General features: G+C 38.2%; 1 protein-coding gene across 1 annotated transcript in view; it reads left to right on the top strand.

The window, feature by feature from the left end:
• LOC117307399 (phosducin-like protein) overlaps positions 1-18842 on the top strand; it is a 28726-nt gene extending 9884 nt beyond the window's left edge. The window contains exons 6-8 of the mRNA XM_033792140.1: positions 5690-5803; positions 15135-15259; positions 17965-18842. Of these exons, the coding sequence (XP_033648031.1) occupies positions 5690-5803; positions 15135-15259; positions 17965-18061 (336 nt within the window). The 3' untranslated portion in view covers positions 18062-18842. The remainder of the gene's footprint in view (positions 1-5689; positions 5804-15134; positions 15260-17964) is intronic.
• The last annotated feature ends 334 nt before the right edge of the window (positions 18843-19176 follow it).

Genomic DNA, 19176 nt, shown 5'->3' with positions numbered 1-19176 from the left:
AATCTTTCATTTCTTGGTCTAGTTGGAAAAAACAATTCAGCACTTGCTCAGTCTCAGTTTAAAAGGTTCATTTGTCTGATCAATACAGGAGTGTGTTTGTCTATAATGGAGAGGCTGGTAATGTCTGATTGATTAGTGCATGGGGGGTATACGTAGATAGAGCTCGTTACTTACTGTAATTAATCAAAGTACTGCCTTCTACTAATCATTACTTGTTAAAAGCACTCCTTTCCAGGGGAGTCTTTTACATGTAGAAGGGGGAGGCCGTAGAGTGTCACGGCCGAGTGGTTAAGAGCATCGAATTCAAGTTCTGGTGCTAATTCACCGGAGTGTGGTTCGAATCCCGGTCGTGACACTGGTGTCCTTGAGCAAGATACTTTACTATAATTGGTTCTCTTCTGACTTCACCCAGGGGTATAAATGGGTACCTGCGAGGGTAGAGGTTGATATTGTGAATGACAAGCTTTCGGAGCGCCACGGCAGCTCGGGGCTGTATACTCCCTAATGGGAGCTGAGAAAGATTAAAGGGATGTTATTGGCCCAATGACCAGGGGACTAATGTAAAGCGCATTGATACGGTTTATTGTGAAATGCGCTATATAAGAATTTGTTGAAAAAAAAAAAAAAAAAAAAAGGAAAACAACAGTCTAGGCATTCCAAGACCTGCTCTCTAAATGTAAAAGAGTGAAAAACACCACTCTTTACATTTCGAGCTGTCCTCTATATCAGCCATTCCATTGTGACTCGCGTGACAATCTCACTGGTTTTTCAACTTTTGAAAGATCTATACTCCAAAATATAACACATGGCTCTCATGTAACTCAATTTATATAAACTCAGTGAAGAGCCCTATAACAAAAAATAAAAAAGGAAAACAAATTGTGTAGGTATCATGTTTTTATAGGAGTTCCAAAAATGTGACTCGCGTGACTGCCAAAAAATGAAAGGTGTTGCATCCCTGTATGCCATTGCCCAGTCGTGAGAACTCAGAGGAACTTTTTAGTTCCAGATCACTTTTTTTTTAAGTACAAGAGAAGCACTCTATTATACAATAAAAAGTACAAAATAAAAAGTTTTAATAAAATAGAAAATTTGTTAAATGCAACGTGACTCGCGTGACAGAAGTTTGTGACTCGCGTGACAAGTGAGAAAATATACAATAACTAAACAGGATACTGCATAACAAGAACATTTTATTTCATTCAGAACACTCAGAACTTGAAATTGAATCTTTTCATAAAAGGAAGAAACACCTGAAGCAACATTTAAAGGAAAAATAATCTGAACAGGCTTTGACTTAAACATGGTAATGTTGGGGTGGTTCTGAAAAGAATTGGTGGTTTAACAACACTGTCTGGTCGAAACGTTGAGTTGTTAAACCACCGGTTCTTTTCAGAACCACGCAAACCTATAGAGAGAACCCTTACTAGAAATTATTATATTGTTTTGTGATTGGGTAAAGGACTTTTTTCTCACTATGCTTGGCAGAGTGGTTAAGAAACCACAAATTTTGGTGTGAAGTTCTAATGGCATTAGACTGTGTTAGGCTGAGTACATGTAAATTCTGATAAGTAATTTCTTTATTGATGCCCCCCTCCAAATCTAACTTAAGAATACTGTCTTAAAATATCCAGTTTCATCAAATATTTTTGTTTGTTCTTGTTTTAAGTTTATCATTCCTTGTATTATTTAAATAATGCAGGTAAATTATTCAGATGTGAGCACATTGTACAGTGCAGTATGCAGTGTACATGTAGTTCAACATGATCTGCTGACAGTGTGCCAAGTTATAATTGTACACTAATAATTCCTTGTTCTAACAAAAAATTGGGCATAGTAGTTTGTTCCAGTGGGCTGGGGGTGCTTTGGTAACATTCCATAGACATCATCCCCAGAATACTTTGGTAGCTTTTGCTAACCATGTGCATTAAGTGCATTTGCCGTAACTCGCGTGACAAACTCGAGGGTGTTTTTTTTTTTAGGTAGAAGGCCTAAGTAAAAAAAACTAATTAATTCTTGAAAGACCCTTTGAAAAGACCACTATTATGAGAGAGAAGAAAAAAAATGTTATGGGTCTATAATAGAAAAAATACTATAATCATTGTTTTTGTGACTCGCGTGACAGTAAAACGAGGGTAAAAATTAACTCCCATTTTTCAAAAGTTAATAGTTCAAAAAGGCATATTTAATTTTGGCGGTCCTTACTAATGACTCTTTGTTGTTTATACATAATGATTAAATCTGAACACCTATTGCTTCATGATTTTTTTTTCAAAACCTGAATTTCAAGGATTTTTCAGACTTTTGTGTACACTTTTTACCCTTTACTCCCAAGGCTGTCGCAAAAAAAATAAAGAATATTTTTATAAAGTCTTTTTAGAAGAAGAAGCACTAGGTGTTCTTGTTCCAAAATAAATGTAAAAACTTCAACAATAACCATTTTAAATTTTTCACTATGAAGCGCAAATACCACGGAATGGCTGATATGGCTCTTTAAAACGAGTGGTGGTTATTTCACTCTTTTAGAAGGGTTTCACTCCAGGACAGAGTGAAAAATCACTCAAAAAGATGCAAAATTCAATCTAAAAGAGTGGAATACCACTCGAACAAGAGTTGTCCTCCATATGGCTCTTCAAAGAGTGTTTTTTCACTCTTTGACATTAAGAGAGTGGTGCTGATTTCACAAAGCAATGAAATTCATCGCAAGCCAAGTTGTCAGTATTACCATAGTGATTTTGTGACATCACACTTTTCTTAGCTACTGCGATTGATTTGCAGTTACATATGTGAAATCAATCTTATATTCTTAGCTCTTGTGAAACTGGCCCCTGGTCACAGTCTTCGAAGTCTCCCCATTGGTCTCAAGTCTTGGACTTTTAGGTCCCTGTTTCTGTCTTTTGGGTACGATCTTCCAGTTTGGACTGTTGGTCTCAGTGTAAATCGATAGAAACAAACAATATATGAAGCGGTTGCTGACTGTAAACGGTCCATTTTGTCTGATCAATACAGGAGCGGTTTTCCTGTAATGGAGAGGCTGATAATGTCCCATTGAATAGATGTACATAGCTCGTTACTTACTGTAATGACTGTAATCAAAGTACTGCTAATCACTAGATGGTATTGCTAAAAGCTCTTATTTCCATGGGAGTCATTTGGAAGGGGAAAGCCGCTTTTTAACATTTCTTTGAAGGACTCAAAATGGCCAAATAAGAAAAGATGAGGTATTGTCTACATGTAAGCCACACCTTCTTCACTCAAACTGGCTCCAGTGATTATCAGAAACTCATGCATTGAGCAACAGTTCAAGGCTGTATGCTTCATTTTTGAAAGGGCAGGGGCACCAAGACATTTTCTCCTTGGAAAAGTACACCCTACATGAATGAGGAAATTGTAAATTTCTACTGTCCAGAGCATTACACATGTTTCAAGGGCACCGAGGCAATGACCAGCGGGCATGGCGGCAGTTGCCATGGGTTCTTTGAAAAAACATTTTATAGCTTGTTTTCTAATAATGTTTGCAGGGGCTTATCAGAATTATAAGCCCCAGTGAAAGTTATAAGCCACAGTGAAAGTTATAAGCCACAGTGAAAGTTATAAGCCACAGTGAAAGTTATAAGCCACAGTGAAATGGGTGATGCTTTTGTAAATATTACAAACAAAAATGTTGGGCTAGTTCAATTGCCAGGGACACTGCTGTTTTTAACACTTGGTGTAAATTAAGGAGAGGTTCTTATGAGGCAGGCATAATATTTATCCCACTTAAGTCTGTTTTCCTATTTGTTTGCCCGTGGAAAAAACAGATTTTTTTTATTAAATAGCCTGAAATGTTTATTAGACCACACACCATGTGTGCGTATGTACATGTAGTTCAGTCTTTGTACTTAAACAAAATATTCCTACAGTTTCCAAAGACCAACCATGCCTGATGAGTAGTCAAACAGTTCTTAGGAAGTATGCCGAGAGGGTTAGAAAATTCACCTCACTACACAAAAACAACATCAACCCAAATCCCAAATTATTTGTGCCTTATCAATCAATGATGTTAGCATGCCTAAATTGGCTCACTTAATGTTAACTACACAATCCAGTCTATATACTCAAGGCTGCCCTGATCAATAAACGCCAACCATGAGATTAGCCCCAGTAAGCCAATCAAGCCAGCAAATTACTTGTTTTCCCCTCAACTCTCATGATTAAAATCCGAAATTGTCTTTAATGCCATCAGCTGAGTAAACAGTGGTTTGTTGGTTGAGGAGAGCCGCATCGATGGAGCGACACGTCAGTGGTTGTATCCGAACGTAAAGCAATCAAGAAACAATGTCGGCATTTCGGTGTTTTGCGCGGAGTGTGGTTATTGTACCCTGGTGAAAAAGTCAACTGTTACAAATTAGAAAGCCGACCTTGGTCTTTGTAAAATGGATTGAATGGCTCGGAGGTACAGTTTTTTTTTCTTTTATTAGTCTCGACTGTTGATGATTTGAAAAGAGGAAAGCGGTGAAATCAAATGACCAAGTTACATGGTGAAGTGGTTTTTTTTTTAAAGATGAACTAGGTTTTGTCAAGACAGTTTAAAAGGCCTTGGACACTATTTGTAATTACTCAAAATTTTAGTTAGCATTTAACAATTACTTGGTAACAAATAATGGAGAGCTGGCGATAGTACTTTACTTTATGAGAAACAACGTATTTGAGATGGCAATTTAAACAAAAAAATAGTAAAAAAAAAAGACCTCAGGCATGAGGTCTTTTAGTATGCATCTGGACGCACACACATTTGTGTCCAATGAAAGTGATTTTTCTTTCAATATACTCTAGCAACTCCGGTGACCAATTGAGCCCAAATTGGTGTACTCTGTAGGTTGAGCAATTCTGGATTTTGTTAAGGATTCTATAGAGCAACAAAATCAATATCCTTCATACAGATACCCACAAACAACCTGGATTGTTACAAACACTCGTTCCTACAGGAAACTACAGCAGAATGGAACCTCCTTCAAGCTGGAGAGAAGCTTTCTCACATGATATATTCAAAAAAAGTATCCACATCTTAAACCTATTAAATATCAATTGTAATATCAATTGTATTTTAAGACAATAAACGTTCATTGAAAACTTTGAAAGGACCACAAGGCCAAAACCAGGGTACACGAACATAACACCCTGGGGTCAAGTCCTCCATTTTATTCCAGGCCTGACGCTTTGAAGAGGCACCAAGGCCAAGATCAGGGCCAATGGGACATTTTCTCACAGAGCTAAGATTGATCTTAACTGCAAATCAATTGTAGTTGGCAAGTAAAATGTGATGTCACAACACAAATCACCATAGTAATACTGACAATGTGTCTACCGATGAATTTTATTGCCTTGTTTAAAATCGAGCCCAGGGGCCAATTTCACAAAGCAATACAATTCATCGCAAGACAGATTATCAGTATTACCATGGTGATTTGTGTTGTGACATCACACTTATTTTGGCAACTACGATTGATTTGCAGTTAAGATCAATCTTGTGAAATCGGCCACTGGTCTATTATGTTGGATTGTAATGCACACCTCCACCAACGGTCCTCAAAAAGCAAAAAAAAACCAATAGAATTTGTGAACTAATGGCTTAGATATTAATTAACGATAGTATTGTTGTGGACAACTCCCTGACATCTCTATTGTTTTTCCCTCTCTATGTTGACAGGCAGTACCAGCATGTGATGCCATGAATGGTTGTCTCCATTGCCTAGCTCAAGAGTATAACCACATCAAGTTTTGCTGCATACATGCGTCAGACGTCAACCTTAGTCAGAACTTTGTGAGTATTATTTCAGGCTTTCATCTGAATTCAGAATGTGTTTTGTCTTGCTGGTGATGAAACACAGCCGTTGTTTTGTCCACATACAGAAAATCATGCTCTTTGATCTACTTCTTTAGTGCCGAGGACATTGTTCATAAATGATCTGTGAAATGTAAACCTCAGTGGTTACTGAAAGGTAGAAATGTCATGATTTCAACTTGCCTTCAAAACTTTGGTTTCTAGTTTCAGCATTTCTTGTCAGCAGTGACTCTGACCTCTGGTAGTAATAGAATTGGAAACTTTGCATTTATAGACGATGTGACCTGTGACATCACATGTTTACAAAAGAGCCAACAAGCCTGGACTTCCTGCAGGCAAGATTTGTACACAGCTCAATCGAAGAAAACATAAAATCTTATATTTTATGGAGATTGCACTGTCTAATTCTTATTTATAAACTTTTGATATGATGAAAGGGGGCAAATCTCAAAACTTGTCCAGCTTTTACTTTCTTAACTCTTGGATTTAAGTGGAAATTATGACACAAAATGTCAATTTTCCCCTATGACCAGTGCAATATCTTGCCTGCCAGACTAGCCAAAGAATGTACACAGTCACACTTATTGTAAACACATGGTCACATGGTCTATTGGGGATGCAATCTACTAGTAAAGCTTGTGATGACATCATGTGTATGCATACTGTACTCAAAATCTCTGTGATGTGTTGCCGTGGTTCTGTGCCCTCCTGAAGGATGGTCATAGCATACTGTTGAGTATTAACTTGGTTTGTGGGTGTTAAAACTTGGAAGTCCTTAATTAAAATCCCCCTACCCCCCCCCGAAAAACATGGCAACTGTATTCTTTATTTTGAGTGAGCTTTAAGATTTATAGCAACCTTGAGTTTTCTCCCTGTTAGTTACCAGTGTATACCCTTGTCTTTAAAAGCCTTCCGACAATCCCCCCCCCCACGCCCATTTATGATGAATTATTATGTTCCCTGAAAATTAAAATGATTAACCAGTCATGCCAGTCAAGATCCTGCAGCTTTGAGGCTTGCTTGTGCAATCCTCTCTGTCAAATGAAATTCAATAAAGGTGACAGATACAGTAGAAGCATCTCCAGGGCAAGGTGTGAGTTTTTTTCCTCTTCACACAGCCTGGAGTCTTCAAGGTGTTCACTGTCTCATCATTAAGAACTAATAACGTGTGTGATTTTTGAACCTTGTAATCTACGCCATTGATGCTAGATCAACACCCGGCATGACCATGTGAAGATTAATACGCAGTAGTTGCTACTGGTCGCTATTAGTTTGTCTCTACGTTTTAAAGGGAAGGTTTATGCTTGGTAATCACTCTTAAAATTAATGGCAATAAATACCTGTGGTTAGAAGCCTACAGCAGCTGCGTTTGATAGTAAATTCACTTCGAACTAATGAGGTTTTGTAACAAGATGTCAGTTTTTATCCCCCAAATATTTAACCTGAAAAATGTTACTGCAGTACTGCTTCTCATACATGTATTGTGTACACATTTATAGGATTAAAACAATTAAATTGTTCCAAAAAACAAAAGTACACTTTTCCTTTAAAGGCAGGGTTTACTTTTGGGGAAAATATTACAGAAAAAATACCCTTGTTGCATAGAATTGTGTTATTTCAGATGTCCTCTTTCTCTAAAACTGCTGTACAATACTTCAATGGGTTTCGTTAGCAATGTTTTATAATATCAACAACTCTCCTGTGCTCTTTACCAAGTCGATTTTTATGTTACCAAAGGTGCACATTTATGTACTCTTCCTTTAAGAAGAAGAAGAGGAAGAAAAGCAAAAGAAAAATACAAAAATTTCATCCCAGAGAAAAGGAACACCAAAGGGAAGTGAAAGTGAGTTTCACTAAATTACCCATGGCTAAATAGAGTGGTGCATTTCAATAGCAGGACGTGTTGGATGAATGTAGATATTACATGATGGAGCCGCTATTGTGAGATCACTATGGATGATTAGGTGTTGAAGGAGAGTGGGGGGGGGGGGGGTAGTGTCTTATGCTTGATATGTTTCTAGCTTGGGGGGAACCCATCGATCCGCTGCAGCTGAACCAATAACATGCATTAAACATGCCTTTTTCATTCCTTCTTGGATAGCTACATGTGTGTACTCTTCAACTCCTGCTTATAGACACTGTCATCATTAAAGGGATGTTATTTTTTATATGACAGGTAGTCGCAACTGTTTTTGTACATGTAGTAGTTGTTGCAGCCTACTTAACGGAGTACATGTAGTTGTGACCATGGAGGAAGATTCCTCCATGTTGTGACTCAATTAAGAAATCAGTAGTCTCGACTTAGATACTAGTTGCCCAGGGGTGGATTTCACAAAGAGTTAAGACTAGTCTTATCTCAAGTTAGGGTGAGTTATTGTCCTAACTTAGGACTAGCCTTAAGTTTTTAATATCTCCTAGGACTAGTCCTAACTCTTTGTGAAATTGACCCCCAGTACTTTTTTTTTTTTTCCCCTGGAGGGGGAAATTTATTCAAGTTTCTTCAATGTACAAAGCTACACAAACTACTGGTAAAACCAACTACTTATAGAACAATACTAAGAGAGAAATATGTTGTACATGATAAAATAATTTCCGTCTCTTAAGACAACAATTATTTTTGTGACATTGTTTTACTCATTTCTCAAAAATTGCAGCATCTCAGTAAGTAACATTTTAAGGGAAGCTTTCTACCACTGTTATCTTCAAACCGTCTAAGTTTAATGTAAATCTCTGGACATTGTATTTTGTGTCCTAAAAAAAGTACCCACACCCTTTAAAGGGATTTTCCTTTACTATCACCGTATAGAGTGAGGTTACAGATCAGAAATTGCGCGTAGTGTAAGTCAGAAGAGATTGTTGTGTGAAGAGGACTATATAATAGCAATGCATGGCACACGCACAGTAACGCTAGGCCAGTCTGAATTGAGCGGCCATGTTTAAGTGTGGTGAGCTGTAATAATGAAATGGATGTTGGCCGTACCCATGGGAGGAACAGCCATTGTGCTGGATGGACTTGGCCTTTATCTGCTTTGACACAGGGAAGCCATAAACTTGTCTTGCGTTTACACTTCCATATGACTAGTCACTTTTAAACATATATGTGTTATTAATCCACGTTTCTGCTGGTCTCAACCTTTTGGTTTTCTCATAACCTGCAGATGTAATTTGGTAGAGTTTTCAACTTGCATTTATTGCCTTAGACCTTTATCATGCTGTGACTATCTTGGTCCTGTTCCCTGTTTCCAGTAACAGTAATCAATGCTAACATTCATTGTGCATGGCACCAGATTATTATTTTGTCCAGCCTCAGTTTGGTTACAATGAGTTGGAATGGAGTAAAATCAAGATGACCACACTGTGATAAAGGTCTATACTACATGTAGTACACATACATGTACATGTAGGTGATCAGAATCTGAGGAACAGGTGTCCAGACTCCAATCACTGTGTCTGGTTGGACCGTTTCACCCTGGAGGATTGTTTCTTCATTGTATCACCTGGTATTTTACACTGGTGCTGTCTGACCAGTCAGTCTGACCAGTCAGAAGGAAATCAACTCAGACTGGATCGATCTTGACTCTGATGTTAGAATGGACATGAGTCGTTTGCAGGTTTTTATGTGTAGCTGTCAATCATGAATAATACACTCGTTTTATAGTCAGTGCACATGATAGGCGATTATTGTTCCAAAAATTTGTCACCATTATTGGAGAGACGTGGGAACTGTCTTGGTCACAGTCTGCTTTACACTGTGAACGTGTGACTGATACATGTCTTGAATATTTAAAATCATGGTCATAAATAAAATGTGAGTGGGTCCAAGTGCCAAAAGCATCAAGACTTTAGTTTTACCACATGGTGTTGGATTTTCTTGAGAGTGAGGAAAGATCCTCGTAAATCATTCAAGGGAGTTAGGGTTTTTAAGAAGTTTTAATAGCCACCTTACATTCATAAACTGCAATTTCATATTTTCCAAGCCTTTTTTCTTCTTTTGTTTGTGGTACTGATATTTGTGCTGATCGAGGCTAGAAGCTGTTTGTTAAATCCAAGTTGTATCTCTGCTATAAGTGAACCCATGTACAAAGTGTAAGGTAGTGTCTGTTCCTTTAACCCCCTTGTGCACCATATTTTATTCTTTTTAGCAAATGGCACCCTCCCCCCCCTGAAAAAAAGAAAACCAAAACAAAACAACAACAAAAACAGCTTCACAAATAAGTGAACCCATGTACAAAGTGTAAGGTAGTGTCTGTTCCTTTAACCCCCTTGTGCACCATATTTTATTCTTTTTAGCAAATGGCACCCTCCCCCCCCCCCCTGAAAAAAAGAAAACCAAAACAAAACAACAACAAAAACAGCTCACAAATAAAAACCTACAGAGTAATCTTTCCCATTCTGAAAATCTTTACTTTTTGTTTTACAACTACTTTTCTGAAGGGATTTAAACGGGTCGGCACATAAAAGAGTTACACATTGATCTCGTTGTCGGAACTAATCTCAGCACACTTTGTGACATTATATTTTGGTGTTGAATTCCGTGTCTCTGGAGCCCTGTGCAACCTCTCATGGGTTTCGGAAGGTGTCAAAGACAGATATCGAGTTAAACCCTTGTGATTTATTTTAGTATCATAGACTCTTACCTATTCATACAATATTAAACTCTAGTCAAACGAGGAAGAGTATAGTTTCCTCATGAAACTGAAATAAAATATTTTCTTTTTTTTGTTTTCCACCTATCAGCTTGTCCCCTGGCATTAAGGTTATTGGCAACACAAAATGTAACCGTTATAAACAAATAAATTAATAACAATTTAAGATTGCGGCCAACTTTGACACAGACCTTTATCCGAACTTTACATATATGTCATGTATGTGACCAAACACTTACGTGAATTAACAAACCTGGGAAACTTAATCATACTGCAGCCATCTTTGTCTATTTGTCAGCTTCCCTGGATACACAACGACACTGATAGTTTTATTTTTCAATATAGAAACAGGCACCAGACTACTCCTCTTCCAGCCGCATTTTGGTGACATTGGTTTGAATGGAACAAAAAAACAAATTGAGTTTTATTTTTCAATATAGAAACAGGCACCAGACTACTCCTCTTCCAGCCTGAGTTTGGTGACATTGGTTTGAATGGAACAAAAAACAAATTGAGTTTTATTTTTCAATATAGAAACAGGCACCAGACTACTCCTCTTCCAGCCTGAGTTTGGTGACATTGGTTTGAATGGAACAAAAAAACAAATTGTCTGTCCATGTGCAGCTACATGAGCACAACATAATTATGCTGACCAAATTAAGGTTGCCAGCCAAAATAGCATGTTGCATACATACACTCTGTGACTGGTATCCAGGTTATTCTTGCCTAGCACAACATTTTAAAGCACCATTTTCTGCTAAAAGGCACTGGACACTATTGTTGATATTAATCAGAATAATTGTAAGCATAAAAACTTACTTAATAACGAGCAATGTGGAGCTGTTGATAGTATAAAACATTGTGAGCAACGGCTCCCTCTGAAGTACATGTAATGTAGTTTTTGAGAAAGCAGTAGTTTCTCACTGAAATATTTGAATTGAATGCCAGACATCAGCTGAGTGCTCAGATTCAAGCTTCTGAAAGTACGTTCATGTACACAACTTTGTGCGACAAGGGTGTTTTTTTCTTCCATTATTCCCTCGCAACTTTGACGACCAATTGAGTTCAAATTTTCACAGGTTTGTTATTTTATTCATATGTTGAGATACAATAAGTGAGAATACTGGTCTTTGACAGTTACCAATAGTGTCCAGTGGCTTTAAGGAATAAACAAACCCAGTGGAATAGGGACACAGTGTTAAGTGCGCTGGGGTAACCGTGGGATGAACAAGTTCTATGGGCCTCTCTGGTTGGGATGTATTCCATGAGGGTAAAAGATATGGTGTGAAAAGGTCTAGCAAAAATTCTTTTTTCCACGGCCAAATATTGGTGTGGGATTCCATCTTGTTGACCTTCAAGACAAAGCCCTCAGTCAACCCATGGAGATGTTCCAGCCATGCTTGCATGTGTCTTTTGTTTGTGGGGAAACATTTGATTAATAAAGATGTCCTTAATGAGTGTGCATGATGTGTGTGTCCTTCAGTAGTCCAATCATTGGATCAAGCTGTTTATTCAGCTTATATAATCGGTTTGTGAACCTCAAGAGTGGATAATAATAGTACACTTCATTAAGAGGATTCACTGTGATTATACACACATAGTTGTAATTAATGACACTCAATATAAATTTGGTTTGCCGTAACACCATGTGAGTATGTACTTGCCAGGTAGAGTTTGTTCTTAGAGAACTGTCTTTCTTTATTGTACTACCGCGGAGTAGATTGTTCGGGTGTTCGGGAGACTTCTCAGTTCTGAAAAGAACTGTAGTGCTTTTTAACTATTACCTGGGCGGATGGTATATATAGTAAAAGGGCTGGGACTTCTACTTTAGCTTAAAGCATCGTAATTAACTGTACTACCGCGGAGTCAGTTCTTAAATTGGTCTCAATGTTTCGACTACATAGCTTGCTCTAGTCATCGTCAGGAGATTGACACTAAATGATTTACAAACTCATTGGCTTATAGACTGTACTCTTACTTGTACATGTACATGAACTTCTAAGATGTTGGTCCCAACCATTGAGTTTTAAGTATGCACAATTCTGTTTCTTCAATACTTTATTTTAAACATACTTCAGCAAAGCTTGAGACTAAGACTTGACCTCCTTGTCCGGTCACTTGCAGGCATTTCTCAGCAGGCAGGTTGTTGCATTTGCTTGGCATGCGTATGTAGTCTTAAGAAATCATTTTGTTATGCCACGCTACCCCCCCCCCCCCCCATATCAACCAGGTGTTTATGAATAGGGACTATTTCAGTTGACTTACAATGCACGTACGACACCTGTCTCAGTGTGAAGGAGTCTACAGGCAGAGGAGATGAGTGTCAGAGTAAATGCCTGTGCGGCAGCCGTTTCCTTTGCCAGACACCGTCACCTGCAGACAGCATTATTAGAGAGCTGTCAGACATGCGGGCAATTAGCCCCCAAACAGAAAACCACCTTTTGCTCAATGCTACAAATAAACCCTGCTATAAGAAGACTGCCATGGAAATTTGAGTTAATTGGATCTTTGCATGACTGAAAATGAATGGCAGAGGTCTTCTTTGTCACCTTTCTTTAAAAAAGAAAGATAAGTGACAAGGTGCGGAATGATAACAATGAATAATAATTTTAAATAGTATAACATATGGAAGATGTTTCATTCAAGGTTACACAAATTTGGAATATGGTTTCACTATGAAACTCCTCATCAGTTGTATAAGTTAAATCATAACAAACACTAAAACAAGTAAAAACAAATCTGCACAAGATCTTTGTTTGTGAATTTGGGCCTGTATAGGCAGGCTTGCACATCTACATTTTAAAAATAATAATCTGTGACTTAAAGGCAGTGGAGACTATTGGTAATAACCTAAAAAAAAATTATAAGAGCATAAAACCTTACTTGGTTACAAATAATGGGGAGCTGTTGATAGTATAAAACATTGTGAGAAACGGCTTCCTCTGAAGTAACGTAGTTTTCGAGAAAGAAGTAATTTTCCACGATTTTGATTTCGAGACCTCAGAATTAGATTTTGAGGTCTCGAAATCAAGCATCTGAAAGCACACAACTTTGTGATACAAGGGTGATTTTCCTTTCGTTATTATCTTGCAATTTGACGACCAATTGAGCTCAAATTTTCACAGGTTTGTTAATTTATGCATATGTTGAGATGCACCAAGTGAGAAGACTTCTCTTTGACAATTACCAATAGTGTCCAGTGTCTTTAAACTCAAGATCTGGGCCCAATTTCATGGCTCTGTTTATAACGCTTAATGATGCGCTGATGATCACCATTGTCCAATTACTGTGTCAAATTTCTGTGCCTGCTGTGTAATGGAAGAATTCTTAGTTAAACGGGGAGTACGCACGCGCACTAAATAACAAAAATGCTTGTCGCTAGCGCAAATTCCCTGCTTCTGTAAGTGCCTTTTCTTTACTTATGGTAAGCAGTGCCATGAAACTAGTTGATGTGAGTTGATTTACTTGTGTGCAGAAGTAGTTTCCATCCCTTCTTTTATGGAGTGCATGGCCGAGTGAGTGCAATAGACCTAAGTTCTGGTGTTGTCGGAGTCTGGGTTCAGGTCCAGGGGTGGATTTCATAAAGGGTTAACACTAGTCTTATCACGAGTTAGGATGAGTTACTCGTCCTAACTTAGGACTACCCTAATGTTTTTGATATGTCCTAAGTTAGGACTATTCTTATTTCTTTGTGAAATCGACCCCTGTTCATGACATTTTCCTCCTAGACATCTAGAGTGTTAAGATCAATGTGTTGTGTAATGAATGTAAAAGAACCCAGTACACTTCTTGTGAAGATTGCAATCTTTGCCCTAGTGTTTCTGGCATAGCCTGGTGGCTGTATGCACCAACCTCATATCCCTTGTCCATAGGGGTTGTTTGGTGGTTGCTTTGCCCCATCATACATGTATTTTATTAATAAGCTCCACATGATTTAAAGGCAGTGGACACTATTGGTAATTACTCAAAATAATTATTAGCATAAAACCTTTCTTGGTGACGAGTAATGGGGAGAGGTTGATGGTATAAAACATCGTGAGAAACGGCTCCCTCTGAAGTGCCATAGTTTTCGAGAAAGAAGTAATTTTCCACGAATTTGATTTCGAGACCTCAAATTTAGAACTTGAGGTCTCAAAATCAACCATCTGAAAGCACACAACTTCGTGTGACAAGGGTGTTTTCTTCTTTCATTATTATCTCGCAACTTTGATGACCGATTGAGCTCAAATTTTCACAGGTTTGTTATTTTATGCATATGTTGAGATACACCAACTGTGAAGGGTAGTCTTTGACAATTCCCAATAGTGTCCACTGCCTTTTTTGAATAGTAAACTTGCAGGTACAACCATTAGTAAAATCTCTTTTGAAGGAGTGGTGGTTCTGTACCTGCAAGTTTGCGATTCATATTTACATGTATATTTATAGTTACTCTTATTCTCCACACCATGCAAAGCTTCAAACACCATCCACATGATTTGTTTATGCAGCTACAGGAGTGCCATTTATGACAAACGTGGCGCATTAATAAAACAATATAAACTGTTATTATTACTGTATGTTGCTGTAGTGCCTTTCGTAAAGTTCCTTTGGAAACCTCTATCTTTATTCTGTGAAAATGTAAATGAAATGTTTACCCAACTTGGATTTCTTGAATCTCCACACAGATCCAAAATGGCCTCCCAGCTTTGCAAATCTACAAGGGTGGTGCTCTGATCGGCAACTTTGTGAGATTGTCCGACCAGCTGGGTCAAGACTTTTATGCTGGCGACTTGGAGACATACCTGCAAGAGTGAGTACTGTCTCTTTAACTGCACATTCATCTCTCTATTCTCTTTAAAGGCACTGGACACTATTGGTAATTACTCAAAATAATTATTGGCATAAAACCTTTTTTGGTGGCGAGTAATGGGGAGAGGTTTATGGTATAAAATATTGTGAGAAACGGCTCCCTCTGGAGTGACATAGTTTTCGAGAAAGAAGTAATTTTCCACAAATTTGATTTTGAGACCTCAGATTTAGAACTTGAGGTCTCGAAATCAACCATCTAAACGCACACAACTTCGTTTGACAAGTGTTATTTTTCTTTCATTATTATCTCGCAACTTCGATGACCGTTCAAGCTCAAATTTTCACAGGTTTGTTATTTTATGCATATGTTGAGATACACCAACAGTGAAGGCTTGTCTTTGACAATTACCAATAGTGTCCACTGTCTTTAAGTTGATGGATGTTCCTATAGACCTAAAGTTCTATTGCTACGATACAGCCCAAGTTTTTGCCAACCAAGGTTTTAAATCTACTGAAAGCTGTTATGGCAAAGGAAAATCAGGCATCTACTGTATGTAACAGTGTTATCTTCAAACCTAGTGTTGAAAAACAGCCAATCATGGGAGATATTTTATTTTATTGGTAGTTTCAGAAAATTTTGAATTTTGTTAAAACATCTGTTAACACAATTGGATGTTTTACTTACATTTGGATGTCCATACCAACCAGGGCAGTTTGTTTATCAACAATGTAAATGTCTATAATCCTTGTTAGTATGCTTTTGTTATAATCATCATCATTTGGCTGTTGTGCGGGTATCACAACTTTTTTTGTCCATGCTGATATATTTGGAGTTATGTCGGCGATCATGTCTGGGGTTCACATCCCTTCTTTGTCTCCAAGCAGTTTTTCGATATATATAGCCTTTGGATGTTGTTGGTTGGCGGCCATGTTTCTAACCATGGGATGGTGTGATTTCCTAAAACAATCCAATGAAAAACCATGTAGACGGAAAAATCAAAACAGTTTTGAAATTTGTGATACGCTGAAGGTAACCTTTGATGTTCATCTACACTGTACTGGCTTGCTCATGATTCCTTGTTTTTCCATCCGTGGTTAATTCCATTTAAAAGGTTATTCCTCCCGAACTGAAAGCTCTCTCTACTCTCCTGCTACAAATGGATTTTTGTGTGTGTTATAACGGAAGTCTTATCGGAACCAACGAGAAGTACAGTGGTTCTGAAGCACTTGGACATTGTGCAAGAGACACTTCCCATGAAATATGTAAATTGCACATAGTGCATGCGCACTAGCGTTTTGGTTGGCAAAATGAAGGAACATCGCGCTGTTTTGTACACGACTAATGGCTGCGTGACGCAGACGCGATCGCGTGTCTGCTCAGTGCACAACTCTATGGCGTTTGCCAACCAACAGGGTCTGTACGCATGCGTGAATGTAATTAGCATATTTCATGGGAAGGGTCCATGTTTTAGCAAATGGAAATGTGTACAGTATATGTGTTTAGTATCAGGGTACCTGCGGTTGTGTCTTATATTTAGGCGTGAGTGGAACAAGGGGAAAGATAAACTTGACTCAAGTCCCAATCCTGTGCCAACCTCAGAAAACTAACGCTTTGTGACGCTCTGCATTCCCCAACCTGTTCCGCACGCGGGACAGGGACTTGACGATGTCGCAGTTGCCTGATGTAAATCTATTCACTTATGAATATGTAAACATTGCTGCGTGATACAAGTTGTCCAATCAAATGCTTTCATTTCTTATTTGTGTGGGTAAAGTACTATAGTTTCATTTTTTAATCACCAATTAATTACAAAAAAGCACCGATCGTTCATTTGAACTCAAAAAGTAGTACATTGTAACATACATTTGGGTCGGTATTGTTTGCAAAATTTGAACCTCGAATATTTGGGAAGTGCAATCCAACGACTTATATTACCCTTGCCTGCTGGTGAGTTTGCCCGCCCCACGTTGCCGCCGCATCTAATGGGATCAGGTTGGTTCCTTTACCCTCCTTCACTTCGGTGACCCCCCCCCCCCCCCCCCCCGCTTTCGAATCCCACCTCTGACCGAAGCCTTGCATATTGATTGGGTTTTCAGTCCCTACTTGCATGACCTGATTGTGTGGGTTTTCCCCCATTTTCCCCATTCTTGCTACATCTCAAAACATTTCTTCTTGTTTCCTATTCCACCTGTTATTTGAGCTAATTGTGCTGTTAAATGTGTACCAAATAAATTAATGATAAAGTTATGTGCTTAAATGTATGGACATATTTTCTACCTTGTAATGATCACCAATTGTATCTTACACTTCTTACACAATTTGTCACCATGGTCCAGTGGTCATGGTGGTAGACTGCAGGACTTGCATTCACAAGGTTGTGCGTTCAAAAACTGCTTTTTTAACAATGACTAGAAATAGTGTCTGTCTTTTCCATTTTTGTTTTTGTCTGTCTTGCGGAGTCAAGGAAAGAGATTTCAAACTGTTCTCTTGTCTGGATTCTTTAGAGTTACATTTCAATTTTTTTTCTTTTTTTTTTCGGTTTTAATCTGAAATGAATAAAACTAATAATTAAAAGTATTGTCAAGTTACTGATTCACAATTTCTTGATTTGTGCAATAATCATAGATGTTAAACCAATGTTTGTATGAGAGAGATTGGCTGTTGCCAGCTTGGTTTTCATATCTTGTTGTTTATCCTCCAACCAGGCACAGTCACCTACCAAGCAAAGAAGAGCAAGAAATGATACGAGCCCAGAACGGACTCCAAGAAGACAGCGATGACAGCGACCTCGAACTGGACTGAGTTCAAACGTCAAGTGAGTACACCTCATTCAGAAAGCCGATGAGCCAACAGTTTATCATATCAGGTGATACTTGTAGAGGTCCAGTTGGATTTTATTTAGTCCATCCAGACGGATTTGAGTTTCATCAGTTTGCTGTTTAGCATGCAGGAGCTGTTGGAGGAGGGGTCCATTACTGCGTGATTATACAACCCCGATGCGTGCAGGTGAGCAGGGTAAGAGTAAATTGCACTGGACTGATGGTCCGGATTTAGTTTCATTCCTTCTTGCCGCTAACGACAATGCAAGATTAGCCTGGCTGTTACATTCTAAAAACAAACTTGGTTGTTTTGTGTGTTATGCGTTAGATTTTAGGTTAAGGGTCTGGTTTGTGATTCACATTTTGTGAAAAAGGTAAAAAAAAAAAGGTTCACAATTGAGCATTGAAAAGGTGGAATCAATTCACAGTTTGCCTTGTATTTTTATCATCATACCTTGAAGGAACCAGACTATATTCTACTATTTCATAGCTTCTGTTTGGTCACTGAAAAATCTTGCTGAGAAGAAACAGGTTACCAGTCTAAATAAAATGTAGTGTGTATTAACTTGTAGCTGGTTACCCTTTGCAAATTTTTGCTGCACAGATAAAAATGACAAAGCCTTAACAGCTTTAAGGAGTCCATACCAGTAAGTTTGTTGATTCTACTTAAAGGGTCATAGATTGCAATGCTGACTATTATACAACATTATTATGAAATATAGAAGAGTTTGCGGTAACACCATGTAATAACTATCTCTAAATGAGTTGGGGTGGTTCTGAAAAGGACCGTTGGATTAACTCAACGTTTCGATCAGTGGTGGTTCTGAAAAGAACCGTTGGATTAACTCGACGTTTCGATCAGAGCATACTGATCGAAACGTCGAGTTAATCCAACGGTTCTTTTCAGAACCACCCCAACTCATTTAGAGATAGTTATTACATGGTGTTACCGCAAACTCTTCTATATCTTATTTCCACCATGCAAAGTTTCAAATCCTAATTATTATGAAAGATACATTAAAAGTAAACACCAAAAAACCTCAGAATCAATTCCCAGATGTAAATGTTTTGGGGTTACACAATAAAAGTTACGCACAC

Source organism: Asterias rubens, chromosome 2, assembly GCF_902459465.1.
Source record: "Asterias rubens chromosome 2, eAstRub1.3, whole genome shotgun sequence".
NCBI classification, from domain to species: Eukaryota; Metazoa; Echinodermata; class Asteroidea; order Forcipulatida; family Asteriidae; genus Asterias; species Asterias rubens.
This window is presented reverse-complemented; position numbering and strand designations above follow the sequence as displayed.